This window comes from Malaclemys terrapin, chromosome 4 (genome assembly GCF_027887155.1).
Source record: "Malaclemys terrapin pileata isolate rMalTer1 chromosome 4, rMalTer1.hap1, whole genome shotgun sequence".
NCBI lineage: Eukaryota > Metazoa > Chordata > Testudines > Emydidae > Malaclemys > Malaclemys terrapin.
Window position 1 is genome coordinate 59,289,980 of NC_071508.1, and position 19,618 is coordinate 59,309,597.

Sequence of the window (19,618 nt, forward strand, 5' to 3'; positions counted from 1 at the left end):
GTGCCTCCGGACCCTGCGCCGCCGGAGCTCGGGAGGGGAAGTGCCCGGCTGGGGGCGCAGGGTCCGGAGGCATAGGGGCTGCCCAAAGCCCGAGCGCTACCGGCTTCACGGTTTGCCGGGCAGCCTCCAGACCCTGCGCCCCCGGCTGGGCGCTTCCCCTCCCGGGCTCCAGCTGCGCTGGGGAAGCGCCGGCCGGGGGTGCAGGGTCTGGGGGCTGCCCGGCAAACCCTGAAGCCGGTAGTGCTGGGGCAGCCCTTTCCCCGTGGCTAGGAGTGGGAGGGAGGAGGGGGCGGAGTTAGGGCGGGGCTAGGGGTGGGGAAATGGGTGGGGCCAGGGCCCGTGGAGGGTCCTCTTTTTTTATTTATTAGATATGGTAACCCTATGCTACTATATCTTGTCTCTAGTAAGGTAAAGAAAAGACTGAGCTGCACAGCAGAAGAGCCAGTTAAAGATCACCAGAGCTTTGTCTATTGAGCAGTTCTGCCGCCAGTTACTAAGGAAGAGTGAGACGAGAACTTGGTGTCATCTAGTGTCTGGAAGCACAGTAATATAGTAGCTACAGTTATGGCGCTTAGATGAATTGGCCACTATGTGAAAATAAACAAAAAGCCACTAAATCACTTGCATTAAGGCAGCTTTGACCATCTTCAGCATCTCACATTCAGATACTGAGCAACACTTGTTTATCACAAACTGAATGGCTTCCTTTGTCAGTAACTTTTCTTCTGTGTTACTATAGAGGTCCCATAGTATCTCCACGTGTAAAGTTGTATTGTAATCCCCACTACCTTTATATGTAAATCCTACACAGCTGATTATGAGAACATTTAAATATTTTTGTCCAGATGTTACAGTGATGTGCGCTCTGGAAATTCATAAACTTAATCTTCTTGATATGTAGATTTCAGTGCAACTTTTACAGTGCTTAAAAGTTGTAAGAGTCACAATGTCTTTTTGTTTTTGTTTTTGTTTGGTGTGAAGAAGGATCTGTTTGGCCAACAGAGTAGTTTTAAAATTCACCAAGCAGTTTATCCAGCTTTGTAAAGAGAAGAATCAATTTAATTACATCGGTCTACCTTAAGAACAGATCTCTCGCCAGTCAGGGAGCAAGAGAACACTTTTTACATGATACAAATAGTGTTATAACTTTTTTTTAAAGAGGCTGCAAACAGGCAAATGATTCAGCCGATCTAGAGAGTGAAGTAGTTCTATTGTGTCTATTTGACTGCATTTTGTTTTTTGAGCTATGTCTGCAATACTCATACTAATTGTGCTTATTTTAAATAAAAAAAGAGCAAAAACCGAATGACAGCAGATTAGAGAAGCTACAAAGTCCTGTTACATGGTTTAGGGCCACCATCTTGGATTCACACCTCTGAAGACTACCTACCTTCAGAGATGTATTACAAAGAAGATTAAATATTTTTAAGCGTTTAAAATGGTCTGAGATTCTGCCTTCGAAAGGAGTAAGTCTAAAGTTGTAGGTGAGTTCTAGGGTTCCCATAGCTGAAAAACCTACAACTTTTTTTTTTTTTTTTTTTTTTTTTTTTTTTTGTCAGCCACAGTCAGTCAGTACTGTGTATGCTAAACCTATTAAAGAAATGAATGGTGCATGTTCTGGAAACTAAGGATTAGTGTCCTTTCTAAAAAATACATGGGAAAACGACCATGTGTTGGCCTTGAATTTGCTTGATAAGTACCCTTTACTGTTGGCATATTATATTTCAGTTTATTCTGTAGTACAGTTACTAACCCAGTTATGTGGCTTTCCTCTCCGTTCCTGCCAAGCCCCTTTCTCAATAATTAAGTCTGGTCCCAGCCCTCTGAGATGACTGCAGATGAGCTGCTGCCCCTTCGTTCAGTTAATTTGGCCTACAGTGCAACTTGGGGTGTGAGAAGCGTGGAATGCCTTAAATTCCATAATAAATTAGAGGTTGCACTTCTATAGCATCTTTCATGTGCACAGCTCAGTGTTTTCTCAACACTTACAGTTTTTATATTTCTTTAATTCTTTCCCAGGTTAAGGAACATACGTTATGGCTTCAATACAGTCCTTGTGATCCTGATCTGGCGTATCTTTATTGCAAGATCACAAATGGCGAGAAACATCTGGTACTTCGTGGTTAGTCTGTGTTACAAGTTCCTCTCCTACTTTAGAGCATCCAGTACTATGAGATACTGAAGAGAAGAATTTTAGCATTAGGACATCTATGCATATGGTGGTCTAACTGCACAAAGCCTGTAAAATGTACTTAGTCATCTCATCTTTTGTAAAAACATGAAATCCTCTTAGACCCAGAGTGTGAAATATACAGTACAGTATATGTAATGTTTAATTGTGTATTCGATAAAAACTTAGAGAATAAAACAGTTGAATACTGGATCAAATTGGCATTAGACAGATGTATTAGTATTACAAACAAAAATGTATCCACGGCAAGTTTAACTCTTTGGCCTAGGCAGAAACATTTGGATTATTGGCCAATATAACTGTGCAATTCTGGAATGCATTTGATTGAAATCTGCCTTAACAATTAACTTCTGATTTTAATTTTTACTGTAAATAGGCACATTCAGTAAGAACAACAAAATATTGACTCAGTTTGTAGACCTATTTATTTGAGATTATCCTAGGTTAGTTTTGTCCCCTTACAAGCCCATATGAGTGACTGTGAATCTTTGTAAATTACTGATAGCTCCTTATGTTGTTCTGTTCTTGACTTTTATCACCTTTCCCTCACTTCCTTCCTCAAAGATTGTAAGGATATGATGAAGACTCCTTCATTAAAAGAAATGCATCTCTCTTAATTGAAAGGCTAGTTGTCTGATCTAGTCTTCAAAATGCACACACTGATTAATTCTGCCCTTATATACTGTCATGAAACTCCCATTAAAGTCAGTGAAAACCATTTGCATGTCTGAAAGCAGAATCAGTCCTTTTATTGAAAAAAGAAATAAAAGGAAAGGAACAATAACCGTGAAAAGAACAGAGATGCAAGCTGTTGAATTTCTTCACCCTAGATGATGGCTAGATCAGGAATACAGAGACAATAATTACACAAGTAGTTCAAGAATGACCTCTTCCAGAGGAATTTCTATATTATTTGCTACTATTTATATTATTCATAGAATATTTAAGTTCTGGTTGGCGAAGACAAATTGTATATTCTCCGTCAGATAAAAATGGTTTAGCAAAGTATGCCATCTTCCATAATCATAATCTCAACAAAATCCTCTTACTACGTGAAGGATTGAAGTTAACGTACTTGCAAAAAACACATTAAAAATGATCCAACACAAACCTGCATTTCACTGGGGAGGTAGGGAGAAGAGGAATCCTACACATCTTAAATAAATTAAGAATTTTTTAAGTTTACAATATTTAGTAGCAAACTCTTGGCTAAAATTGAAGAAATCTATTTTTCTGCATGTCTATTTTGTTTTAGCAGGAGGAATATGCATTGAATAACTGCAAGAAACAGCTGAATTCTATTTTAATGCAACACTTAATGAATTTCCCTTTGTGTATCAATTGCCTACAATTCTATTTTAAAACATTTTTAACATTGCTTTTATTTGACACACTGACCTGCACACCTACATGGTATGTTCCCATTAAAATGATCAGTTTGTGCTGTACTTAAATCCAGTATGTGTCTTTGAATATGCCTGGAAAGGTAAATTTTGAATTAATCATACAAAAATTACATAAAATATATATACATATTTGGTTTCTTTTCCCATTTGAAGTAAGTGTGCAATGAGCTTATTTTGCTGTTCTTATGAAAAGCTAACTTGAAAGGAAAACACTTTATTTCACATGGGTGTATATCTAATTTTGGAAAGAGAACAGCTTCCTTTGTTGAAGCTAAATACTCTGTAGTAAGTACTTAAAACCTTACCTCCTTTTAAAGATACTTGTGTGTATATTCTTTACAGTGATACAAAACTATAATGGTTTAGGACCACACCATGAAGTGTGAGAGACCTCAGACAGTGGTTGAAACTACAATAAATTGTGGCTTTTGTGATTCGAAATGTTACACTTAACTGTAATATTCCTAATGTATTTGTCATAGCTGCCTCCCTGTGCATCTTCTGTTATTGGACTTGAAAATATACTGTTAATGAAATGTAGATTTTCTGCAGAAAGTGCCTGGAATCTAATGACCCACCTTTTCCGTTCTTGGTATGTGGGTGAACTTGGAAAGAGGCCCAAATATATCAAGATTGTGAAATTAATAGTTAAACAACTTTTTCTCTCTGTAACCATAACTTGTTTTTTACATAGTTCCTTTAATGATAATTCCTTTAAACTGAGCAACTGAGAACTATGAAGCCATTGAGTTGATTTTTCTTGTCCATAGCACTCTTTAAAGGAATCTCTGCTACTGAATGAATAAATGACTGAAGTAATTGCATCATTTTGAGCATAAGAATCTCTAATCTTTTCCATGTAAACTTAACCATTTAAAAACCCCAGGCTTTTCTTTATAATTGAGACTATGATTAGCTGTAGATTACTAGTTTTGTTTCATACACAAATTCATCAGTCACCCTGTTTAATTCATGATAGTGACTTATCATATTAAGTACATTTATTCTGTCATTCCACATGAATCCGCCATTAAAATTGTATCTGAAGGCACTTTTTTCCATATAGGACACTATATTTTTGCTTTTTTTTTTTTCATATTAATGTTTGCAGTTTTCTGTTTCCAGAACTATAAATATTAATGAGAACATACTGGATCTATATTTTGATACCGTAAGGTTAATGTGTCCTGTAACTCACTAAATAACAGTGAAATCTGACATGTTAAGTAGGAGGAAGAGCAGTCTGAAAACAGATGGTCATTAAACGGGTATACTGGTATTTAAAATATGGGACCAAGGGAAAAGTGCTTTTTCCTATAATGGGATTTTCTGCCATAGGAACAGATACTCTAAAAGAAATGTTAAATCTGTAAGCTTTTATAAGACATCGATAGAAACATTGGGTGCCTTTGTTTGTAAACCAAAAATAAACAAATCCCTTAAATATGCCGTTTATAATATTTATTGCATCTTTACATATACTGAATTTCTCAAGTTTTGAGTTAAAGTGTGTGGAATACTTAATTGAAAATAGAATTTACAGAATTCAAGGTTATACTATCTTGATAAGCTCTTTGTAGATACATATGCATTTTGTGTTTTCTTACCATTACCAACTAGACTTTCTGTATCTCTCATACTGTTGTTTTTTTATTTAAGAGGACGGAGCACAGACTAAGATTTTTATGAGGTATTGCTCAAGTGCATAGCTAGGAATTTTTGGGTATATTGAAGTTTGTTACTCACTATCACCATCTCTTTGTTGGTAATGTTAATTTCTGTATATCTGAGTGCATGAATACTTCCTTTTGCAGGTAAAAGGGTTGAAGGTTAGGAGGAAAATATACCTAAAATATGAAACCTAAGGAAATACTAGTTAACGCCACAAGTTTATTCCAACCAAATGTGCAGTACACCGTGGCTTTGCAATAAGCTGTAGGCTTTAATTTTGCATGAGTGAATTGCAATCACTGTACCACAGAGACGGAAAACCTGGAACTTTTGAGGAGAATGCAGGAGGAAGTGCTGTTAGCTTTGTACAAAAACAGTGTTCATAACTCACCAGGGCTAAGGCACGACATTCATGCCTGTTTTCACTTGCCCTTTGAAAGATTACACTGGTAAGCATGATAGGTTGGACTTGTTTGTTAATTCTTGACACACACACACACACTCACACTCTCTCTCTCTCTCTCTCTCTCTCTCTCTCTGTGTCTAAGACTCAGATTTTGGAACAACGATGCAAAAGGAAATGAAAAATATTGGTATTGCAGGAAACTATAAACGATATACCAAATTTGATAACCTTCCTTCATAAATTCCTAATCTAGTATTAACAATAATTTACAGGGATGGTTATGTCAAACTGAAGTAAATGTCAGATCTAAGGAAACACGTATCCTTTTATATAGGAGAGATGAGAGGTGTGGATAAAATATTAACTAGCACTAAATTTGCATACTTCATATGATACTGAGGGACAAACTGATAATTTAATAAAGAAACAAAGCTAGGACACTGCTGTAGAAAAATGCCAGCAAATGCTTAAAATATATTCTATTCATGCTGTCCTTTTAAAAAATGTTTGCTCAATATGGAAAAGATTAAAGTGTTCACAGTACTTGTGACTTGCTAGAAGCTATGCAATAGCTCAGTGAACAGTGTAAGTGTGAATTACCCACTCCTGCTTCAAATCTGCAGTGTAGTGGGTAGGGGAGAGTGTGAACTGGATTCATAGGGCCTCATTTTTTCCTTTTTAACTTCAGGCTTTTCTTAAATTTATTATAGTGCCTCTTGCAATGCATCTACTTTGGCTTTGTCTGTTTGAAGAAGCTTGCTCTTTCTTTTGTCTGTTTCAGATGACTGGATAAATAAAAGGTTAGTTAACTTCACCAACAGTTCTATTTCTCTGTCCCCTCAAGGTAAATTTTAACTGTGCTTCCACTTTCAGGATTTATTTATAAGCTCAAACCCATTTTCCCTCCAACACTATCTGGTTACTTTTTGTGGTATGAGGTTGGCAGTCTCTTTGGCTTTCTCTACCCTTCAACAGAACTGTAACTCATATTGATAGATAATTAGTAATTATACTACCATCTTGTCTTTTCATGATATGGAGGGGCTGAAACAATGACAGCTTTGAGCAATTTTAACTGTGTGCATTACTGTGGGAAATGAAAATGACTAATTGTTGAGGTTAAAAGTTCTGATTAGTTTAGAAATGTACTGAAGTAAAATTTAAAGCATGACGAAGGGTGATTTGAATGCAATGTGTGGGATTTTTCTCTTAATTCTGTTGCATCCTATCAACTTCTAGTATGGTGGCTGCTGACAGTGGCATTTAATTTCACTTACTAATTGAATGGCTGTTCCTCTCAGGGCAGTAATTAGGACACTCTGATTTTCCCCAAAATGAAAACATTTTTATTTTTATTGTTGGGTTTCATTGTGGTAGGCACTGTAGAGATACAGATAGTAAAAACTTACATTTTTTAAAAAGTGCAGTATGTGGCATTTCTCTGACCATCATAGCGAACATTCTATAGCAGTCTAGCGAGCAACAACTAAAACCCCAACAATGTTGGGGTTTTAATCTAGTCTCTCTCTCCCTTTAAAAAAGTGAAACTGAAGATGACACAAAATCTAGAATTGTAATATTCTAGAATTGCTAGGTGAGTGCTTGGCCTCCCTGGAAAGGGATGACAGACATAGCAACCATCTACTCTGCTTCGTCCCATCCACACGCATTGTTGACTTGACTTGTTTGGACTTGACCTGTATAAATCTTCCTAATAGTACTTCAGTGACACTGTACACTGGACTTCACGTGCAAAATAAGCAAAATAGCTAAAAGATTGCAGTAACGTACAAAACTTGCTGATGTTATGATACAAGTAAGGCATTAAATAAAAAACCCTGAAGTATCATTGTTTAATCTCTAAGGGACCCCTTGATCCTAGTTCGGCGCATTAGTGATAGGAGAGAGAATGCAAGTAAGAAATAATTATTCATTTTGGTAATACAAGCCAATACATCTGGTCAAAACTTCCCCTACACCCATGTAATCAATTGGAGTGATAAACCTGGAAAGTAGTAATGTCAAGAGATCTTTGGACAGCAACTTATATTAATATGTAATTGGCTAAGACAATCCCTTTCTGTATGCCTCTAGTGAGATTACACCTGGAATATAATGTTTAGTTCTGGGCTCGCAGTTTACTGCATGCTCTCTCCTTTATTCATTTTTCCAATATGCAAGAAAGTGGAGTGTGGGGCAGGGCTGATTTTATAAGGAAAGATTAAAAGCTAAATATATAGTAAGCAGTGATGAGAAGGGGGCAGAGAGTATAACAGTCCTCTACAAGCATATGAAAGATGGAAATATTTAGATTGGTATAGTAACTCCTCATTTAGTCATCCCAGTTAAGGTTGTTTCGTTGCTGATCAATTAGGGAACATAGAATAGAATATCAAGGTTGGAAGGGACCTCAGGAGACCATCTAGTCCAACCCCCTGCTTAAAGCAGGACCGATCCCCAGAGAGGTTTTTTTTTTGTTTGTTTTAACCCCAGTTCCCTCATTGAGCTCAATCCTTGAGGGAACCACAACCCTGAGTTTAGCAGGCTAATGCTCAAACCACTGAGCTATCTGGCAGCTGCCAGCTTTGTCCACTGCTTGCAGGAAGAACAGCCCGTTGCAGTTAGCTGGTGGGGGCTTGTAACCAGGGTGGACCAGCAGCCCTCCTATCAACTCCCCCACTCCCCTAAGTTCCATGTGCTGCAGCCCGCCCAGCAGGCTATCAATTGGCAGTTCAGCTGTCCCTCCCCCCACTGCCATGTGCTGCTCCTGCCCTCTGCCTTGGAGCTGCTCTCAGAGACTCCTGCTTGCTGGGAATGGGGGAGGCTAATGTCAGGGTGTCCCCCTGCTCCTGCACCCCCCCTTACCCCTTCTCCATATAGAGCAAGGAGGGGACACGGAGGGAGAGACAGCGAGCTTGGGGCAGCAGCTGCTAGCTCAACTTCCCGATCCACTTAAAAAGACAGTGCACTTAAGAGTGGGTCACCTTACTTAAAGGGGCAGTGTGCATCTCTCTCTCTCCCACACACAAGGGGTGGGTCTGTCCCTGTCTGCTATGCTGTCTCCCCTCCCTCATGTTCGTGCTGCCTTGTGTGAGAGGCTACATTAACAACAATGTGTTAACCCTTGAGGGCTCTGCCGAGTGCTAGTTCATCATTTAGGAGTAAGGCATTCCCTAGGAAATATCCCTCCCTCTTCCACCCTCTAATTTCACTACCTCAACCAAGCTTCACAATCATCATAGCTGTGAACAGTATTAAATTGCTTGTTTAAAACATACACTGTGTGTATATCTATATAATATATAGTTTTTTTGTCTGGTGAAAAAAAATTTCCCTGGAACCTAACCATTTACATTAATTCTTATGGCGAAATTGGATTCACTTAACATCATTTCACTTAGTCGCATTTTTCAGGAACATAACTACAAGGTTAAGCAAGGAGTTACTGTACAAGGGCAGTAATGGGTGATACTATAAAATGGGGCAATTCAGGCTAAATATTAGGAACATCTTACTGGTAGGCAGAATATTACATTTAAAGGCTCTTGTGGAAAGTGGTGGAAGCTTTATTGCTTCGGAACTCATAAATAACTATGAAACAAAAGAGAATGCATAGAAGGAACCATCCTGTATTGGTAGAGGGGTGGACCAGATGACTTGAGGTCCAGGACCTCCATGGTAGCATTCTCTGAAATGCTAAATTAAATTAAATCAAAATGGAGCCAGATTGACCTTTTTAATTTTAAGTGCCAGCATAGAGCAGTTTTTAAACTAAGAACTGGGGGAAAGCTGGCTGGTGCAGAGGAGCATGTAGTTCGGACAGAGGCATCCTTTAGGGGAAGATCTATAATGGAGATTCTCTATTTCCTAGTAAAGAGGAGAAGATGGAAGACGATAAAAATACAGGTAGGATCTGATGAGAAAAAGTCAAATGAAAGAGTCTCATTCAATTACATCATGTAATAGAGGATAGCTAAAAAGTGACAAGTTTTTAAAGTGCTTATATACCAATGCTAGAAGTCTAAATTATCTAAGATGGGTGAACTAGAGTGCCTCATATTAAATGAGGCTATTGATGTAATAGGCATCACAGAAACTTGGTTAAATGAGGATAATTAATGGGGCACAGTAATACCAGGGTACAAAATATATCGGAAGGACAAAGTGTCATGCTGGTGGGGGATGGTACTATATGTGAAAGAATCAAATGAAGTAAAAATCTTAAATGAACCAAACGGTACCATAGAATCTCTGTGGATAGTAATTCCATGCTCTAATAAGACTATAACAGATGAAATGCATTACTGACCACCTGACCAGGATGGTGATAGTGACTGTGAAATGCTCAGGGAGATGAGAGGCTATAAAAAAAAAAAATAATAATGGGTGATTTCAGCTATCCCCATATTGACTGGGTACGTGTCACCTCAGGACGGGATGCAGAGATGAAGTTTCTTGACCCCTTAAATGACTGCTTATTGGAACAGCTAGTCCTGGAACCCACAAGAGCAAAGGCAATTCTTGAGGAAAATAAAAAGCACAAACTCTCTGGCAAATGAAGTGTAAAAATATAATTAGGAAGGCCAAAAAGAATTTGAAGAACAGCTAGCCAAAGACTCAAAAAAAAAATAATAGCAAAAAATCTAAGTACATCCGAAGCAAGAAGCCCGCTAAACAACCAATGGGGCCACTGGATGATCAAGATGTTAAAGAGCACTCAAGGACGATAAGGCCATTGCGGAGAAATTAAATGGATTCTTTGCATCGGTCTTCACGGCTGAAGATGTGAGTGAGATTCCCAAACCTGAGCCATTCTGTTTAGATGACAAATCTGAGGAACTGTCCAAGATTGATATGCAAACTAGATACAATCAGCTTAGGTTTGAACAGAGACTGGGAATGGCTGAGCCAGTACAAACATTGAATCTATCTCCTCATGTAAGTATTCTCACACTTCTTATCAAACTGTCTGTACTGGGCTATCTTGATTATCACTTCAAAAGTGTTTTTTCCTCTTACTTAATTGGCCTCTCAGAGTTGGTAAGACAACTCCCACCTTTTCATGCTCTGTGTGTGTGTGTGTGTGTGTGTGTGTGTGTGTGTGTGTATATCTCCTCAATATATGTTCCATTCTATGCATCCGAAGAAGTGGGCTGTAGCCCACGAAAGCTTATGCTCAAATAAATTTGTTAGTCTCTAAGGTGCCACAAGTACTCCTGTTCTTTTTTCAAGATTGAGGTGTTACTAGAGGAGGTTTTGGAACAAATTGATAAACTAAACAGTAATAAGACACCAGAACCAGATGGTATTCACCCGAGAGTTCTGAAGCAACTCAAATGTGAAATTGTAGAACTAACTGTAGTTTGTAACCTATCATTTAAATCCGCTTCTGTACCAAATGACTGGAGGATAGCTAAGGTGATGCCAATTTTTAAAAAAGCGCTCCAGAAGTGATCCCGGCAATTACAGGCCAGTAAGCCAGAATTCAGTACCAGGCAAACTGGTTGAAAATATAGTAAAGAACAAAATTGTCAGACAAATAGATAAACATAATTTGTTGGAAGAGTCAACATGGTTTTTGTAAAGGGAAATCATGCCTAACCAATCTACTAGAATTCTTTGAAGGGGTCAACAAGCATGTAATTGCCAGAAGCTGGGAATGAATGACAAGGGATGGATCACTTGATGATTACACTGGTCTACAATTTTTGAGAAGTCATCTGCTTCAGAGATAAAATGTGCTATTTATTATGTATTTTTGATGTGCTGAATTCAAATAAGACAATTAAAACAACTGGCTATTGTTTCTAAGATAGTTAAGTTTTTACATTTTATCTCTCTCTCTCTCTCTCTCTCTAATAAATATATATATATATATATATATATATATATATATATATATATATATATATATATATATATATATATATAGTGTAGATAGGTTTTTAATCATAAATTGTAAACCTAGGTCTTCATGTGTTTAAGGTTGCTTTACATAATATTTCACCTGTCCTGTTTATGTAACACTTTAAAAATCAGCAAAAGGGTTATATAAATAAAATTGATTATGAAACAAAAGGCAAAAAACTATTATGTACATAGTTTAGTCCTATTCAGTGTCTACTCGGCGCTTCTTGGCTTGTCTCTTGTTTTCATTAAATGGAGCATCTCTTGTCACTGTCCAGCAATAGTCTGCAAGCATTGATGGGCTCCATTTGCCCTGATAGCGTTTCTCCATTGCTGCAATGTCCTGGTGAAATCGCTCGCCGTGCTCGTTGCTCACAGCTCCGAAGTTTGTATCTTTAGTGACGTGTTGCAACCAAGGCTTTTGTATGCCTTGAGGAGGTTTTCCACCAACAACCTGTAGTTGTTGGCCTGGTTGTTTCCGAGAAAATTTATTGCCACTAACTGGAAGGCTTTCCATGCAGTCTTTTTTTCCTTGCCATGCAGTGCATGGTCAAATGCATCATCTCGAAGTTCACGAATCTGAGGACCAACAAAGACACCTTCCTTTATCTTAGCTTCACTTAACCTTGGGAATTTTCCACGGAGGTACTTGAAAGCTGCTTGTGTTTTGTCAATGGCCTTGACAAAGTTCTTCATCAGACCCAGCTTGATGTGTAAGGGTGGTAACAAAATCTTGCTTGATTCAACAAGTGGTGGATGCTGAACACTTTTCCTCCCAGGCTCCAATGACTGTCGGAGTGGCCAATCTTTCTTGATGTAGTGGGAATCTCTTGCACGACTATCTCATTTGCAGAGAAAACAGCAGTACTTTATGTATCCAGTCTGCAGACCAAGCAAGAGAGCAACAACCTTTAGATCGCCACAAAGCTGCCACTGATGTTGGTCATAGTTTATGCACCTCAAAAGTTGTTTCACGTTGTCATGGGTTTCCTTCATATGGACTGCATGACCAACTGGAATTGATGACAAAACATTGCCATTATGCAGTAAAACAGCTTTAAAACTAGTCTTCGATGAATCAATTAACAGTCTCCACTCATCTGGATCGTGAACTATGTTGAGGGCTGCCATCACACCATCGAAGTTGTTGCAGGCTACAAGCTCACCTTCCATGAAGAAGAATGGGACAAGATCCTTTTGACGGTCACGGAACATGGAAACCCTAATATCACCTGCCAGGAGCTTCCATTGCTGTAGTCTGGAGCCCAACAGCTCTGCTTTACTCTTGGGTAGTTCCAAATCCCTGACGAGGTCATTCAGTTCACCTTGTGTTATGAGGTGTGGTTCAGAGGAGGATGATGGGAGAAAATGTGGGTCCTGTGACATTGATGGTTCAGGACCAGAAGTTTCATCCTCTTCCTCGTCTGACTCAAGTGAGAATGATTATGGTGCATCAGGAACCGGCAGTCCTTCTCCGTGGTGTACTGGGCGTATAGCTGATGGACTGTTTGGATAACGCACAGTCCACTTTTTCTTCTTTGACACACCTTTCCCAACTGGAGGCACCATGCAGAAGTAACAATTGCTGGTATGATCTGTTGGCTCTCTCCAAATCATTGGCACTGCAAAAGGCATAGATTTCCTTTTCCTGTTCAACCACTGGCGAAGATTTGTTGCACAAGTGTTGCAGCATATGTGTGGGGCCCACCTCTTGTCCTGATCTCCAATTTTGCAGCCAAAATAAAGGTGATAGGCTTTCTTAACCATAGTGGTTATACTGCACTTTTGTGATGCAAAAGCCACTTCACCACAAACATAGCAGAAGTTATCTGCACTGTTCACACAAGTACGAGGCATCTCTGCTCACTTTGGCTAAACAGAAATGTGTCCCCTTGCAAAATCAAACACTGACAAATAAGAGAGCACGACACTGTATGATTTCTAGAGCTGATATAGGGCAATTTGTTCAGAGTGATGTAAGCTTTGTTACGATTGCATCATCCATGACTTCTAGGAATAACATGATGTAATTCATATCATGTATGATGCAATACCAGCTTCAGATTGCATCATTCATTGTTTTGCCTAAAAAGCAAGTACTGTCCAAACCCTCATAAGTTTATTCATAGATCCAATCAAAGATGTATTTTAGTCATTTCTGGTTTAAATTGAGATCCCTTCCCTTTATAACTCACTTGTCCTCTGCCATTCCCAAGTCAAGGGTCTTATATACTGACCCAATAGCATATCTTGAAAACTAGAGCCAATCAACAATTTTAAGCATCCTTTTTGTTCTCAGTGACCCAGAATTAGTAAAGTTTGACTACATTTATTTCAGAAGCATTTTGGCTGTAGAGGAGTGTTACCTGTTCTCTTTATTCCTTCTGGGGCACCTGGCACTGGCCACTGTCAGAAGACCGGATACTGGGCTAGATGGACCTTGGTCTGACCCAGTATGGCTGTTTTAATGTTCTTATATTCTTTTTCATTTCTAAGTTTGTCTAGCCAGTAGAAGGGGAATTGAACATCATTCCATCTTGACTGAGAGTTGTCTAGTTGTCATAAATGTAGTCAGTTTCAAACAGGAGTGTAGTGGAATTGCTTTCCAGGTTCTTAAGTAAATTTAGCTTCCATGAAATGTACCAGAACTAGAGAGAACTATTTTTGTACAGAACAGATACATCATAGGCAACTGCACAAACTTCCCTACACTGCCTTGCCAATATGTCTCATCTCTGACCAAGATACAAATATTGAACCCTTTTGTTTTCATGTTCACTTGTGCCTTAGCTTCTCTGCTGATCCTGTCAGTGATGGCTTGTGTTTATATTTGTGCATAGGGCTTGTACTGAGACTACAGTTAATTTCACATGAGCAAGTAACAGCAGCAAGCAACAATTTACAAATCTTCAGCCATGATCCAGATTCAAACTAGTGAAAGGTTCTAAATCTCACTGAGTTTGAAAGGTAAAGAAAAAGATGAAAACCCAAAGACTGGATTGTGTGATGATCCCATTCTAGGTAGGACAAATAGTGAGTTAAATCGTGAGCATGTGAGGTGGATACTCGATAAGTTATGAGGGGAAGCTTATCCATCTTGACAGTAAAAAGCGACAGAGTCCTGTGGCCCATTATAGGCTAACAGACATATTGAAGCATAAGCTTTCGTGGTGCATGCGTCTGACAAAGTGGGTATTCACCCACGAAAGCACATGCTCCAATATGTCTGTTAGTCTATAAGGTGCCACAGGACTCTTTGTTGCTTTTTACAGTTCCAGACTAACACGGCTACCCCTCTGATACATCTTGACAGTGTTCCTTTTATTATTGCATGTATTATATAGAAGCACCTAAAAGCTTCATTGTGCTCAGAGCTATACAAATACACAGGAAGGTGTTGTTCCTGCCCTATATAGAGGAAATAGTAATGAAGTAATGACACCATAAGAAACATGTGATAAGTATATTTCTTGTATATTTTTAATTTTCCCTAAAACTGTTCCCTTACCTACCCTGCCCAGGTATATCAGCAAATGTGCTCCAACATTGCTAACCCAATGGGCCCTTCTTCCACTTTGTCCATCCTACAGAAATACTTTCAGCTTCAGGACTGAGGGGAGGAGAAGCAGTGAAACAGATGGTGTCTTGCCTGTATTAAAGTGTTAATGATAGGGCACTGCAGTCCTTGCTGGCAACTCCAGCTGCTGTTCCCCTACCCCTCTGGGAGGTTTTCTTTGAAACTTGACAGTTGGAGGGCTTCCTGAAGGGAGGCTGCTTGGCCGGCTGGCCGTGGTATTTGAGAATGATACAAGAAGGGTGGGGGAGGGATTATACACAGCAGAGTCAACTCTTGTATGGGAGGAACTAGGTCAGATAGATGATATAAAGCAATCACAAATTTCTTTTCTTGTATGTGTACAGTAAGGGGCTATTTCCTGATTCTCATAAAGTTTTTAGATATATTAGTACATGGGGACTTAACACCTATTGTGATTCGATGGAGGCGTGACACTTCAAGACCCATTTGCTATGCCTCCACCTTTTTCAAGACTCTTCACAAACCCAATTATTTAAGGAGGTGCTTAAACTATAGTTTTAAATATATTAAAAACAACAATGCTGTGTAACTTTCCTGGGATGATGTGGGTGGGTGTGAACCTTCCAAATAACCCCATCATTTTGTATGGCTTTGTCTTTCAAACCTCTCTTGCCCCAAGACCCCCTATTGTCTCCTGTTTGTTTAACATAGGCATTAAGCAGTTTAGCTAAGGGAGTTGCTCTTTTTGTGTTGTGTAAAGCACCAATATACACCTGTAGTGGTAAATTTCTGGCTAATAAATAACTACGGTACAGTGATGTATATTCTGCAGTTAGTTAAAACTGTGCAACCCCACTGAAGTCCATGAGTTTCACCAGTGTAATTGACAAAAAAAGGGCACACTGTGTCAAAAATTCCCCATTGCGCAGGGTCTCAAGCTTTAAATGTAACCTCTTCTCAGCTGGAAACTTGAATACCAGTCCCGCTAAATAATCCAGTAGTAGAGGACCCATGGAGAGATTTCAAACTGTAATCTTCTGCCTTTATGCCAAGGAAGCCTCCGCTCTTCACTCAACTTTAAGCCTTTATATTATCTGTGACCCAGCTATCTGAGAGATCACCATTCTCCCTCACATCATTTTGCAGGATGCTTCTACACGGTTTCTGGTTTAATCATTTCTCAGCAATAGGACTTTCTCAGTGGAAGGTCCAGATTTCTGGAGCTACTTTCTCTTGCTCCACCAGAATCTGTGTTTGGCATTCTTTTGGAGCACTTTGTTTCAGCCAGCTTTTGAAATCTTGTTGTCTCAACATTAAAGATTGGGGCTTTTGTGCTGATTTGGGGAGCCAAGCATTGGGCATTTTGTGCTGAAAAGGTAGTACATTTTTGGTTGTAAATATTTTAGTGACTGAGATACATTATTAACTAAATAAAACATGGTTTAGGTTTTCTGGTTGAGCAGGAATATGACTAATATTGTTCTTGGAAACAAATGAAAGATTTCTCTTTCCTTCATAGCTACAACAAATACCATTCTAAACTATGCACTTACCTAAAGTGCACAGGTTTAGTAGCAAGCGAATTAATCTAACTTGTTTTTAATATGCAGTTGCAGTTTTTAAACTACAATGAATCTCTCTGACACGGACACCTGTGGTTTTCCTCTGTTAAATATTTCATTTGGAAAAAGAAGCCTACAAGGTAATTTTTACTGTTTGTGACCCTCATTTAAAACCAAGCCCATTCATTTTTAATAGGAATGTGCTACACTTAGCCTAATAAGTCAGTTTCCGGATGCATTAGTTACTCTTTCATGCTGACTTCTACATTCCAGAGCAAATACTGGATGCTAAGCAACCTGTGGCTGGAAATACAATGGGCTAAGTAGCAGAGAATGTGACTTGGAATTATAAAGAGAATCAGGTTGCTGAGAGTATTTTACTGACGGAATGTATTTTGTGCAATCGAGTACTATAAACGCTTCTCTAGTAATGATCCAAATTTGGATTAGATATATACTGAAAAGGAATTATTCTTTTTTTTTTTAAAAAAAGCATCGTTAAGCTATCATTTTTAGAAACTAATGTCCAGTATTAGTTTGGAGCTAATGTGAAAGGAATAGTGTGATTTAAATCTATGAATTTGTAAACTAAAAATACTTTTGAAGTGGGCAAATACCAGACTTCATAGATAGAGCAGAAATACTGAAACACAGAGCTGTAGCATATAAAGGCACCTTCCACTATTTATTTATTTATTTTTTCTGTTTATTTTTAGGTGGTGGAAACACTTGTCAAATAACCCTGCTTCTAATTATATCCTTACTTTAACCTTTACCATAAAAGTATTGGGACTACAGGGCATTATTAAAACCAGTCAATGTCAGAGCAATGAGGCAATACTGACAAATATCCACATTTTGTTTTTGTTTAAAATGGTAAGATTGCTCTAACTTATTTTGGAAGTAGGAAAAATCCTATTTCTTGCTTGTTGGACTTTTGTTGAAATGCAAGAAATTAGTCCCCACAGTGCCAGCAATGATCTGTACATTGGCATATAACTCAGAATGGGGGAATCTGAACACAGATGCTCCCTTCACTCCGAGTAGCTTCACAGGTGCTTGGCATCCAGGTTTAATGAGTAACCTTTTCTTGTCCGGCACCCTGAGGATGAGCTAGATATGCAGTGGCAAGATAGGATAGGTTGTCTAAAATGGGCCTGTCCACAGACAGTAAAAACAATGTCCTCTGAGCTGAATGTGAGAGGCAACTGAACACTCAGATAATTAAAAAAGCAACCTCATTTCTGAAATTCTCACTGTGACATTCCCCTCTGGTGTTATCTGGACAGGTGATCTGCTAGGCCACTCCAATCCTTGACTCTGGAAGCCGGCCTTACTCTGCTCTGAGAACCCCCACTCCTGGATTGTTCACGCACAGCCTTTGGCATGTAAGCTGCTCCCAGCTACTTGCAAGCGAATGACACTAGCCAATATCTCCGGTCCCAGAAACAACAATAGGAACCTCCGTCTTGCAGTGTCCAGTTATGGATGCTGCAAGCTTATCTAAGTTCGTCAATTTAACAAAGACAAAGGCTTGTTATCCCAAGGGGAGCCTCTGACACACTTCAAACCAAACGCACTGCTTCAGGTAGAATAAACAAACCGATTTATTAACTATAAAGGTAGATTTTAAGTGATAAGTCAAAGCACAAGAAGTCAGATTTGGTCAAATGAAATAAAAGCAAAACACATTCTAAGCTGATTTTAAAACTTTCAATGTCCTTAAAAACTTAGATACTTCTCACCACAGGCTGGCTGATTATTTTTCAGTCAGGCTCTCCCCTTTGATCAGCATTTCAGTTGCTTGGTGGTGGTGGTGTCTGTAGATGTGGGTGGAAGAGAGAGAGCATGGCAAACTTCTCCCCCTTTTATTATGTCCTTTCTTTCCTCTTGGCTTTGGCCCCCCTCTCCCCTTTCAGAGTCAGGTGAGCATTACCTCATCACAGTTCCAAACTGACCAAAGGAATGCGGTGACTCCCTCGACTAACAGATTCTTTTGTTCCTGCCTAAGCCAGTGTCCATTGTTCCTGTGAGGCTGGGCTGGGTTTGTCCCATCCATGCCCTGACGAGATGTGAAGTGCCTCTCTGTTCTTCGAGAGTTTTTTGCATGGGCTTGCTTTGAGCCATGAGGATACATTTTTCAGCCTCATAACTATATACATGAAATTACAATCTATAACCTTACAATAACATTACTGTAACAATTACTATAACATCACTAAAACCATGCTCAGTGCATCATGAGCCTTCTGAAGACACCCAACATGACAAACTTTGTATTGGATACCACACAATCATTTTATAAAGATGAACATTGTGGTGTAGGGTGTTCCCATGAGGTACAAAGCGTCACACTCACCATAACCACTTCAAAATTACTTTTCTTGAATTCATGTCTGCAAGTCTTTACTTTCAAACCTGCCCAGAAGTGACAAATGAAAATTTGCTATTGAAGAGTGTGACAAAGAAGTGAAAGGTATGACACTGGTGTGTTGGCTGATAATATGAGCGTTTTGACATAGCAAGCCACGCACATAACTCTTGTACGTGTGCATTTAGGCCCCGATCAGGTAATCTGTTCTGCTTGGGTGGACATCTGCACCTATCATAGAATCATAGAATATCAGGGTTGGAAGGGACCTTAGGAGGTCATCTAGTCCAACACCCTGCTCAAAGCAGGACCCATTCCCAACTAAATCATCCCAGCCATGCCTTTGTCAAGCCTGACCTTAAAAACCTCTAAGGAAGGAGATTCCACCACCTCCCTAGGTAACCCATTCCAGTGCTTCACCACCCTCCTAGTGAAAAAGTTTTTCCTTATATCCAACCTAAACCTCCCCAACTGCAACTTGAGACCATTACTCCTTGTTCTGTCATCAGGTACCACTGAGAACAGTCTAGATCCATCCTCTTTGGAACCCCCTTTCAGGTAGTTGA

At 39.2% G+C, this 19,618-nt stretch overlaps 1 protein-coding gene across 2 annotated transcripts in view; it reads left to right on the forward strand.

Moving 5' to 3' along the window:
• The window catches only part of FAR1 (fatty acyl-CoA reductase 1), an 81,037-nt gene extending 75,994 nt beyond the window's left edge, over positions 1 to 5,043 (forward strand). For both annotated transcript variants that reach the window (XM_054025796.1, XM_054025797.1), the window contains exon 12: positions 2,020 to 5,043. In XM_054025796.1, coding sequence (XP_053881771.1) covers positions 2,020 to 2,182 — 163 coding nt within the window. In that variant the 3' untranslated portion in view covers positions 2,183 to 5,043. The remainder of the gene's footprint in view (positions 1 to 2,019) is intronic.
• Positions 5,044 to 19,618: the final 14,575 nt, after the last annotated feature.